Here is an 11847-nt window from a genome sequence, read left to right as displayed (position 1 = left end):
ATAATGAGGATGAAATAAGATGATACATGTGAATATGTGTCCATGGCAGGCACTTGGGAAAATGTCTGCAATCTCAGTGAAGGTGGAGGGCAGACCCACAGGGTCGGTCACACACAGACCATAAGCCTGAGCACACACACTGAGCTGGGAAGGAATCCAGGCCCGGGTGGGTTCTCGGGAGGACACTTGGGGGCAGAAATATTTATAGTTTTACTGTGTGTGCCCAGCACCTTCTGTAATACCCCATGTTGTTCATTTCACAGATTCTGGACATTGAGCGGGTCCATCAGAGGGGCGCCTCCTCAGGGAGCAGAGATCACTGCCCATGGCAGGCCTGGAGGCCCGGAGTGGGGCTGTAGGCCTTCCTGAGAGCAGCTGTGGAGCAGGAAGGGACTGCACACCCAGAGGAATGGTCCACGTGAGCGGGCGGCTGTTTCAGGGGTAGGGCCGCATGGGCTATGGACAGAAGCCAGGATAGAAGGTAGAAAACTGCAGGCTCCTCTGTCCTCTCACCTGGAGATTTCCGTGACTTCAGCTGCAACCTGCCTCCTGTCCGTCTATTCTGAGCACACCCCTGCCCCTGGCGTCATCATCACAGCAACTGCTACAGCGTCTACAGCGTCCCCTCTGGGGTTTGAGGATGCTCTAATTGTGGGGAACCGGGCCAATGCTCCTTGCATCCTTGGTGGAGAAAACCCTGATGCACCCATCTTCCTGCTGGGAAAACTGAAATCTTCTAAGGGCTCCTAATGACAGAGTGGGGTGGGGCGGGGGGCGGGCACAGAACTAAATGTCCCAGTGACCCCCGTGGGCGGCCTCGGCTCCTGTCCCCTCCCCACCTGGAGACCAGGAGGAGGGAAGACAGTGAGGAACTGGCCTGAGCTTTGGTCACAGTGCCTTTCTTGCGCCCTGAGCCAGCCCCTCCCTCTGCCCACGAAGGCGCGCCTCTGCCCACGGAAGGAAGGAAGCCCTGCGCGCTGGCACCTCACCCACAGAGCAGCGTCCGCCTCGTGCTCGGGGGCGAGGGTGAGTGGGGGTGCAGACCGAGGCTCCCCGGAGCCCAGCCTCCCCGCTGCAAAGTGCCCGAGTGTCGCTCAGGAGAGTGGAGCCAATGCGAGCCTTGGAGGAGGTCTGCTCTGCGCCCCGCACAGACTGGTGCTGATGGTGCTTACCAGTTGTGTGTCTGTGCAAGAAAAAACCCCGAGACGCTGCCTGCCTGCTCCCCCTCTCTCCTGCTCTCTCCCTCCTTTCGCAAACATTGGATTTAAACCTGCTCAGAATTCAGTGCAGAGGAAGGCGGCAGCGGCAGCGGCAGCAGCCGGCCCAGCCGCGGGGACCCCGCAGCCTCAAGATGCACCAGCCCGCCTGCTGGATCGTCTTCTCCGTGACGACCGCCCTGCTGTTCATCCCAGGTACCCAACAGGGGCTCCGGCTCCCCGGGGCGGCTCCGAGGAGGAGCCGGAGGGGAAGGGGCAGGGGTGTCTGGGGAGGGGGCGACCAGGGAGTGTGAGCTGCGTGTGCGGGTCGAGGTGGGCTAGCGCCTGAGCACGCACCGCTCAGCTCTCCCTCACGCGCACACACGGGTGCTTGCAGCATAGCTCTGGGGTTCGCCCTCCCCCCGGCGGGTCTGGTGAGCTGGGTTCGAGAGCTGCACCCGCTGTGAGGCACTGCTGTTTCTTGGTGCCCTGTGCCGGCTGGCTTTAACCAGTTGCGTCCCAGGGGTCGGAGGAGAGGGGCTTCAACTCCCAGCAACCAGTCCTTCTCTCCACTCCTGTTGGGACCAGCAGGAGAGAGGCGGGTGTCCTGGCTCCTCTGCCCATCATTTCGGCACCCCTCCTATCTCCCGGCATCTCTGTTTTTCCATCTCTCCTCCTTTCTCTCTCCCTCTCCCCTTCCTCCCTCCCTCCCTCCCACCCTCGCCCCACTCCCTCTCTAGCCCCTTCCTCTCCCATCCCTCCTCCTTTGCTCCAGTATTTCTTCTCTTACAAGGTTCTCCCACCGCCATCCTTTCTTTATCCTTCCGCCAAATGGGCAGATTGTGCCTTTGAAATTCAGAATCCCATTTTCCGCCTCCTCCTCCTCGCATCTGAAAGGCGACTTTCCCCCGACAGAATTGGGAATGTTCTCACCGGGGGAAGGGTGGGAATCTGGGTTTACCTAGTTCTCCTCAGCACCTTCCCTCCCTCCCCGGTGATTTAAACCTGGTGCCGCCTAGCACAGCCGTAACTTGTTTGGGGGGAGCAAATTCTGCAGCGACACAGGTAAGATGCTGCAATCCTGCCAGAACAAGCTTAGTGGAAGTGTTGCAAAACCCAACACGTTGTAATAGATTTGATAATTGCACGCGTGTCGTTCGCAAGCAGACAGCTGAATGCCTGCAGGCAGCCTTCAAACACTGCTGAAGGGACTGGGCTATGCTTCCAAGGGTTTAGACAGCATCTGAGAGTCTGTGGGGTTTCCACCCTCAGCCCCAGCCCAAGAAGAATTTTCATTTTTTTTTTCCAAATTGAGATTCATGCATTTGGTTACACATTCACTTAAACCTTAAATCATGTACATATATACATAGATGTAAATACTAAGATTCTTAAGCCTTGCGTATCCTGTTATGGGTAAAACACACAATTTCACATTTTTATATTCAGAATTTCTTGGCTTTTTTTTTTTAAGAACGTAAAGGCCTAAGTATTTCTAAGCTACCAAAGTGAAATCAGAAAAATGAAAAGTTTATTGGGAAGTGGGAAGAAGAGGATGGAGTGAAAAAAAACAGAGGAATTCCATTGTATAATGCTATGTGATGCTGTTTTAAAATTGCACGTTTCCCAGCCAAGACGGGCTCTGCACAACCACGTTCTAGGCTGAGAAGTTCAGAGTGGGGGCTGCTGCTCCTCTTCTTCCAGGTTCAGGCCTGGGAGGGGGTCTCCACAGGCTCAGGAGGGAAGACCAAGGGTCTCTTAGTACCTTCTGCAGCAGGGTGGAGGGAGCCAGGTGGGCACTGTGGGTCCACGTGAGGAGACAAACTTCCCCATGGGTGCCAGTCCCTGCCTGGGTGATAGCTCAGGGACCCCGGCACCCAGTGCCCCCTCCTCTTGCTGAGCTAGAGCAGAGCTGGCAGGACAGCAGCGCTGGGACCACCCTCCCAGCCTCGGTGGCTTTGGGCTCCTCTCTGAACACTGCACTTCCAAAGTGGGGAGGGAGCGAGCCCCCGGAGGGTGCTGGAGCTGCATTGCAGTGCATCCTGAAGGGAGCAGAGCCTGTGATGCCTCCCCCTAGAGGTGCAGGGCACCCAGTACCCAACGGGCTCCTCTCCACAGTGGGGACAGAGGCACCCCCACCTGAGGCAGGCTCTGCTCCAGGGCACGGCCTCCCCCAGCCCCTTGTCCTCAGGAGGATAAGCTCAGCGAGCCACGTAGGGGGAGACATTTCTGCTGGGAGGGCTGCTCTTCCTGGTGATTGTGCTGGGAGCTGGCCTCCTCCCCCAGGAGGAGGAAGAGGAGGAAAGTTGGCCCTGGAGGCTCCCAGAGAAAGGAAAGCAGCGTCACTTCAGGAGGGGTCCTGCGGGGAAGCCGGGCCTGGCTGTGCCCCGAAGTTCAGGGGTGACTGCCGCCTCACTTCTTGTGCTTCCTTTCTGTGTTTTTAGACTCTGCCCCTGTTTCTAATGATGCCTTTCCTCCCCTCGGGGTTAACATCAGCTTGTTAGCCATGTACTTTCCCAGCGTCTAAAGGCAGAGGCTAATGCAATAATGCAGCCCTGACCTGGTTGGGCCGCGATGCCATTTCATTCTGCAGTGTTCTGTTTCCTGGTGAAACGCTCGTCTCCATCCCAGAATAATTTTAAGGCTAATGTTGTTGTCACCTGATGCCTTGGGGGGTGGGCAGGAGCTGGGAGGGGGAGGATGGCCGAACATTGCTTTTCTAGGCAGACTCTCTGGGACGGGAAAGGCAGCAACACATGGAAACCATAGTGAGCCCACACGCGAGATGGGGAGGGGACTCAGTGGACAATTTAGTTGTCACCTTGGGCTTGAGGTGTTTCTGAGACCCTGCATGCTTAGAGTGGGGGCTCTTGTGGTTCCAGACAGGAGGGGAGACTGGCCTGGGCAGGGAGCCTTTCTGAACTGGGGTTCTGGGGCCTTGGTGGAACAGGAGTGGGTGGGAAGCAAGCCTGAGTGAAGAGTGGGGGTGGTGCAGATTAACATAAGAACCCCCACCCCCACCGCAGATGGGCATTTCTAACAAACACCCCCCATCCCTGGTCCCTCTATGCTCACTTTGTCTGTACTTGAGAATCTGTCCACAGCCTGCAGCATTCGAGTCCAAACCTCTCTGGGCCTGCCTTCTTCCCTCTGCGTAAGACCCGGCAGGGCAGGGGGGTGGGTGTGGGGGTGCTGTCTTTATGGCCAAGGCTCAGTTTTGGAAGCGCAGAGTCACCCCAGTCAGAGGCCCAGCTCCCTGGTGGCAGGACTGGCTCTGTGATCTGGAGGGCTTCTGTCTCCAGGCTGAGATCATGACCTCCTGCTTGTCACCTTCTGAGCTGTCCTCTGGGCCTCAGTCTACCAGTCCTGTCTAGCACGGGTTTGAGCAGCGTTTGCTTCTTGTTTGCAACTGCATGGAATAGCCAAAAATGTAGGCTAGCCGATCACAAGGTGAACATAGAAAACCCAGCCTGGTCTCCAGCAATAGGGCAGAAAGAAGAGGCTGCTGCTCAGGAGGGGAGCGGGCCTTCCTTGTGGTGCAGGAGTTGGAAGGCAGGGTGGAGCATACGACGACGCACAAGTCATTGTCACGTGGTGATAACCAGCCGTCCAGTCCCAGCTTCGTTTATCCAGGTTCTGATTACACAGTCTGCTGAGTAAGATGTCCTCCTGCCTTAAGAGCAGGGTCCATGAAACGGAATTATTCCAGCGTTCCTGCTCTTGGACCCGACGCCGTGGCCCACAGACCCTGAGCTTCCTGGGCCTTGGTTTCTCTGCGTGGAGGACGAGGGCGGCCGATGTGGCCCCTTTGGTTCCTGATGCTTCTCTGCAGGCTTCTCAGGTGCTCTGCCCTTGGGTCTCGTGTCAGGCTCGGCCAGTCGGTGCTCCGGGCCATCTCCTGCAGCCTCTGGGCCGTGACCTCCGGTCCTGGGCTCGCTGGACCTGAGCCCTGGGCTGTTGCCATCACCCACAGCTGCCTGGGCGGAGATGAGGCCTGGATGCCCAGGCCGGCTGTTCCTGCGGGAGATCTCGGGCGTCGGCCCACAGATGGTTGGGGGCTGCCTGAGAGCCCCGTCAGCAGGGGTGGGTGTTCACACCACTCGCGATGCTGCGTGGCACCTTCCAAACACGGGGGCCGGACGGGTGCTCAGAGGAGGGAGCCAGGCTGGCCTCACCAGAGGTGGCCCCGCTCTCCTCTGCCGACTTGCCTGACCCCGCTGAAGGTGCCGGGCTTCAGGCCAGCCTCATCCGCCCTCTAGCGCCTTCGTGTTCTTAGTGGAAAACTGAGTCTTTGCTTCTCAACCCACGAGGCCTTGGCCGCCTGTGCCTTTCCCTGAAGGAGGGAGGCAGTAACGGGGGTGGGGGAAGGACGTGGCTCTGTTTGCTAGATTTCTACAAGTCTGTGCCCTGAGGTGGTGGTGCTCCTAGGGCCCCGCATGGCACTGAGGGTAATCCTGAGAATGGGCAGGAAGAGACCCTGTATCAGGGATAAACTTGAAGACAAACGTGCTTGCTATTCCCTTCCTGTAGGTGTGAGAATACACATCTTCCCTTCACTAAACCCACTCCTGCCCCCCACACAGGCCTCTGAGTCAGAGCTCAGTCTCCCTCCCCGTCACATCCACAGTCCCACAAGGAAAGCAGCCTGTCCCTCGGGACTCGCATCTCTGCTCCTCCAGGGCCCTTTGTTGTAGCCACAAGCCCGGGTGCTCTCCTGTGGGTGCCCCTGGGGGCTGGCCTCCACCCGGCTTATACCGCACTCCACCATGGCCATGCACGGGAGTGCTTCCCCAGCCATGTAGGGACCCCGTGCATCCCCCCACCCACCCTAGGGCTGGAGCCTGACCCTGGTTCCCCAGTGCCTCCCTCCCCCCAGATCCCTCGGTGCCCAGAGGCTGGGGGCTCCCCTGCAGTCACTAGGCTAACTTAATTAAATGTTTGCCGAATGCTTTGAGACACCCCTGGGCGATGCGCTGGGTAAGTGCGAGGCATTATCATTATGGTGCAGGCACTTTCCTTTAATGAGCAGAGATGCTGAGCTGAGACACCCCCGAAAGGCCCAGATGGATCAATGCGGTGGGACACAGGCCATTGATTGGAGTGGCTGCTCACACATTCCTGGGAAATGGTAAGTGACACCCACCCCAGGAGGACCAGCACCTTCCACGTCTCAGAGTACAGACCCTCTGAAGCAGCTTGAGTGGCCATTCTTGTGGCATTTCTTCATAGAGAGTTTACAGAGGCTGTGTCACCGCTCTTGGAAGTTTGCTTAGTGGTTGTACTGAGGATAATGCCATCTTCCTGCCTTGTGGTCTACCTGGGAGATTCATCTTGGGTTTTGCTCATTTCTCAAAGCGGTCATGAGATAGGCAGGGGAGATACTGTCCAATCCTGAGCTTGTCTTTTCTTTGCTTAAAGCCCTATGCAGACTTCTGGTTGCTTTAGGACCGGAGTCCAAGGCAATCAACCTGGTCCCCAGGCCACGGCCTTCCCCCGGCTCCGTATCGCTCTGGGCTCAGTCCCCAAACACCATGCTGTCTCCTTCCCCAGGGGTTTCCCCTGTGAGGTCACCTGACCCTCCTTTCATGATGTTTCTGGATAAATGTCCTTTCCATCCTTCGGGGCTCAGCTCTAGTTTCTCCTAGGAGAGTTTTCTAGATGCTCTAGAGTAGGTTAGGTTTCCCTCCTTACTGCCCAGTCCAGGAGGCCAGGATTCTCCTGTTTAACACTGTTGAGTTCGGGTATTTTAGAGTGATTCTTCCTGTTATGTCTCGCTTTGCTGCCTGGACTGTGGTCCCTCGGGGTACAAAACGCATCCAGTCACATGATGGGGTGCCCTGCACAGTGACAGATACAGAACATGTGCTCACAGAGTGCTAGTGAACTGAACGAATGAGGAGATGGACGAATGGACACATGCACAGGTGACCATCCCGGTCACACGAGTACCAAGTGTCAGCTTCTCTGCTCCACCCTTTTCTGTTCCCTTCATCGAATCCTCAGGCATCTGGGCCCCTGGGTTGGGCCACCCATCAGCTTTTCCATGTTGAGAGAGAGGCTTTGCTAATGGGAGGTGGAAGTGCTGTAGTGATTACTCATTCCGGTCTTCACGCTTGTCAATAGACACCAGCCCGAGCTTCCAGCCACACACACACGCGGCGGCTCAGAGCTGCGGACAGTGCTTCTGCATGTCACGTCGCCTGTCGCCACAGACACACCTGAGAGTGAGGATCTCTCAGTAAACAGACGTGGGCCCTGATGTTGGCTGTCGGCCTCATGGGAACCAAAATCACTCAAGTTTAAGCCAATCTGGGAAGGTGACACTAGTGGTAAAGAACCCGCCTGCCAATGCAGGAGACGTAAGAGACTCCAGTTTGACCCCTGGGTCGGGAAGATCCCCTGGAGGAGGGCATGGCAATCCACTCCAGTATTCTTGCCTGGAGAATCCCATGGACAGAGGAGCCTGGCAGGCTACAGTCCATAGGGTCCCAAAGAGTTGGACACAACTGAATTGACTTAGCATGGAAACTCAAGAGGTGGCCCCAATTATTAGAAATTCAGACTCAGACTCGCCTGTGGATGCTACAAGGAGGAGGTGTGTCCTCAGTAAGTAGGATGCTGGGTTTAGGGCAAACAGTGATATCATAGGGTGAGTCATGCCTGAGCAGGAGACACCTCGATGGATTCATGTTCACAGGACCAGGTCAGAGGGCTCAGCCAGTCTGAGGAAATGGAGACAGGGCTTCTTGTGTTTGTCCCTAGTCACTTCTTACAGCCGAGCTGACTTCAGTCTCGCTCTTTCATGACTGTGGGCTTCTGAGCAGCAGGGGTCTTGCCTTACTCCTGTCTGATGATGACGCCACAAGTCCCAGTCACATTTGCTTGTCTGACATGTTGCTTATTGAGTGATTATTGTGTGACAGGCACTGTGCTGGGAACAAGAAGCCTGAACAAAGTCCTCGTGGTCCCTGTTCTCAAGATGTTCACGGCCTCGTGGCAGAGACCGTGTGTCTCAGGTCCATGCCCCCATGGAGGGAAGTTAGGCTGCTGTGAGTCCTGTTGGAGGGGAGGCGGGGGGCTGCCACAGTTTCCCGCAGGAAGGGCTTGACTTGCCAGGGAGGCAAGACCACTTGTCTGCGAAAGTGACAGTTGAGCTGAGAGCTGAAGGATGAAACGCAGAAATTATCCAAACCCAGGGGAAGGTGTGGGAAGAGGCAGACAGAACAGGACGTGCAGAGACCAGGAGCAGAGGGGACCAGAGGGCATCGTCCTGTTTGTCTGGAGCATGGAGGAAGGGCGTGTGGTACAGGAGGCCAGCAGCCCTGGAAGCTCATGTTAGTTGTCCTGGTCTTCATTCTAGAAGTGATGGAACACCGCTGATGCGGCTCATCTGCTGGGGCTGAGGATCGTGACCTACATTTTCATCTCACTCCTGTGCAGATGTAGAGTGAGTTAGAAGGGAGCAGACTCAGAAGGTGTGGGCCAGCCAGGAGGCCCCTGCAGTAGATCAGGTGGGAAATGGCTGGGGGTGTCGGACTAGAGAGATACGGGTGACGTGAGCCTCTCTGGGAGAGTCAGAGCTGCCCCAGATGCATCTGAAGAACCCGCGTCTAAGGTAAACCCACGGTGAGCCCTGGCAGCACCCGGCAGAGTAGAGGCTCTGTCCTGCATGTCCTGCTTACAGACCATCTCCTTCAGCTCGTGTGTAGTTTTCCCCTGGAACCATCACTCCTGGAGATCTCATCATCTCAGTCCCTTCTCTGGTGTCCTCTTAGCAGCTAATGTAGGAGTTTAAAATTGCATCATTCACCCACCAGTACATTAAGGAGATCGCAAAGGGCTCCAGCAGTATCATCTGCTGGATCCTGCCTGGGGCTCTTTGCTCCTAGGCATTTTAGAGATGCTTGGATTGGACTCAAGATTGATTATTGGGAATTAGGATGCAATCTTCTCACCAGTGTTACTGTGATGTCACGAAAGCAGGGATGACCTCCCCATCACGCCCACCACCTGGGTGAGTCCTGTTAATTTATGTAGGAAAGCAGAGCCCTGGGAGCTGAGAGGGCCACTGGAGAGTGTCATGTCCCTTCCTTTCATTCTACAGTCGAGGGTGTTGAGGCACAGAAAGTGCAGTGTCTTATCTAATGTCACACAGTCAGCAGGGACCAGCCAGCATGTCCACACAGAGTTTCAACATTCTGTGCTCACAGCCCAGCTGGTGGCGTTTTAACATGGCATTGAGCTGGGCTGAGCCTCCCCATGGGGTCCCCTGTTGGAAAGTGGACCTGCAGCCTCGGTCCCTGCTCTGTTCCCCTAGGCTCTTTTATCTTAGTACACAAGGAGCATGTGGAGCAAGGGACTTCTGAGTGCCTGGTACCCAAGAATTAAGTTGACAGGTCAGGAGCAAGAGAGAAGCCTGTCCTTCTCAGGGGGCATCCTCATACTCTCAATGATGTCAGTATATGAACTGGGAGACTTCTAGAAACCAGTTGATCCTTGATGTGTGGAGAGAGATGCTCAGGGTGGCACATATCAAATACCTCACACGTGTCTACCTGTTTGGTCTGCACACTGGGAAAGGCACCTGCTTTTATCAGCACTGGACTATCAAACCCAAGAGAAGAAAATCCACCGAAAATGCTGTGACTGTTATAGTACCGATTCTTGGTGAAATGGGAACTGGCAGTGTATACAGAACCTCCGTGTACGTCATAACCACTCTGTATGATGTTTGATTGAAGTGAAGGCTTGCACCCCTTTCCTTGCTCCCTGCTCTGCCCTCACCATGGACCATGCAGGCCTGGGTGCAGTCGATGGCGTGATGGGGTCAGGAGAGCTGTGGACAATGTGGAACGGGAAGCCAGGATGCATATTCACAGCAGACGGAGATGTAGGTGCCTGTGCTGAGGCCAGGCTCCAATGGGCATTTCCCTTCTAGGAAGACAGGCCTCACGCAGCCTTTGCTTCTCTGAACAAGCCAACCTGGTTTTTCCGAAGAAGCCAGTGCCAGGGGATCCCCAGCTCCTCGAAGGCAGAAGAATGTTGGAATAGAGAGCGTGGAGGTGGAAATAGCCCGTCAGCCTCCAGTCCAAGGGAGGCTGAGTTGCCTTGGGAGTCCCCTGGCTTCCTCCCACGGAGACGGCCGTGCCCAGTCTTACTTGGCACCGGGGTGGACGCCTCTTTGGGTGAGGCCCAGATGGGAAGGGATGGTGAAAATCACTTGGGATTCTGCATCCTTTCCTGATGAGTCTGCCCCTCCTCCTGTTTCAGGGGGAAGGGGCTTCACTGGTGGCTCAGATGGTAAAGAATCTGCCTGTAATATAGGAAACCCAGGTTTGATGCCTGAATCAGGAAGATCCTCTGGAGAAGGGAATGGCTATCCACTCCAGTATTCTTGCCCATGGACAGAGGAGCCTGGTGGGCTACAGTCCATGGGATCACAAAGAGTTGAACACGACTGATTGACTAACACACATATATACACTCAAATAAAACTATGAGCACAGAGCCTGGTGCTTGTAAGAATTCAACACTTGGTCACTAGGATGATTATTTGGGGCAAGCTGAGTTGCGATTACATGTGGGAAGTCCAAGAGGAGACATCACTTCACATCCAGGGGTCGCAAAGAGTCAGACATGACTGAGTGACTAACACTTCCACTTGGGAGTGAAAGGACACTGCCCTACACCTGCCCCCATGGTGCCCATGAAGACTGGCCCACACCTATATTATGACGTGGACAACTGCTTGCTTTCTTCTTTCATTTATTTATTTTTGGTATAAAATAAGGTACAAGAACATACTGTACAACATGGGGAATATAGCCAATATTCTATAATAACTATGAACAGAGTGTAACCTTTGCAAATTGTGAGTCAGTATATTATATACCTGTGATTGTGTAATATTTTACATTAACTTACTTCAATAAAAATTGTTTATTTTCATGGTGGCCACGGAGCCCTTCTGCCGTGCCTTGTGGGAGAATGTGGAAGCAGAGATCTCAGGAGCTGCATGAGGGGCCTTTTCTCCTGTGAACCCATCCCATATCCTCTATCCTGCTTTATTTTCAGTTCTTCATGACTCTTTCTTGTTCTGCTGCTTTTCGATGGTGACATCTGGGATGATGCCTGTGGTAGGTTTGTCAGCAAAACAAAAACCCGTCCTTCAGTTTAACTCGTCCGGGACACTGGCTCTCGGTTACCATCAGCAGACCTCTCACCGAGGCCTGTGTTTGGAATGTATGGTGGCTCAGGTGGTAAAGAATCTGCCCATAATGCAGGAGACCTGGGTTTGATCCCTGGGTAGGGAAGATCCCCTGGAGGAGGAAATGACAACCCACTCCAGTATTCTTGCCTGGGGAATCCCATGTACAGAGGAGCCTGGTGGGCTACAGTTCATGGGGTCACAAAGAGTCGCACCCGACTGAGCGACTAACACCTGCCCAAAGAACTGGATACATGAGAAATATCTTTGTTATTCTCTTAGAATTTCCAAAGCTGCCTCTTTTGCACTGAATGTTTGTGGGAGGAGACAGAGCGCCCTGGTGGCTGCTGGAGAGCAGAGGTGAGAGCAGGAGGGAGTCAGGGTGCAGGTGGAGCTGGGCTTGGCTGGAGGCCAGAGACTGGGAAGGATGAAGGCTGAGCACAA

General features: G+C 55.0%; 1 protein-coding gene across 1 annotated transcript in view; it reads left to right on the top strand.

Annotated features, from left to right (window-relative positions):
- Window positions 1-973: 973 nt before the first annotated feature.
- OPCML (opioid binding protein/cell adhesion molecule like) overlaps window positions 974-11847 on the top strand; it is a 1025210-nt gene continuing 1014336 nt past the window's right edge. Inside the window, exon 1 of the mRNA XM_043873193.1 lies at window positions 974-1412. Coding sequence (XP_043729128.1) covers window positions 1352-1412 — 61 coding nt within the window. The 5' untranslated portion in view covers window positions 974-1351. The remainder of the gene's footprint in view (window positions 1413-11847) is intronic.

This window comes from Cervus elaphus, chromosome 2, assembly GCF_910594005.1.
Source record: "Cervus elaphus chromosome 2, mCerEla1.1, whole genome shotgun sequence".
Lineage (NCBI taxonomy): Eukaryota > Metazoa > Chordata > Mammalia > Artiodactyla > Cervidae > Cervus > Cervus elaphus.
This window is presented reverse-complemented; position numbering and strand designations above follow the sequence as displayed.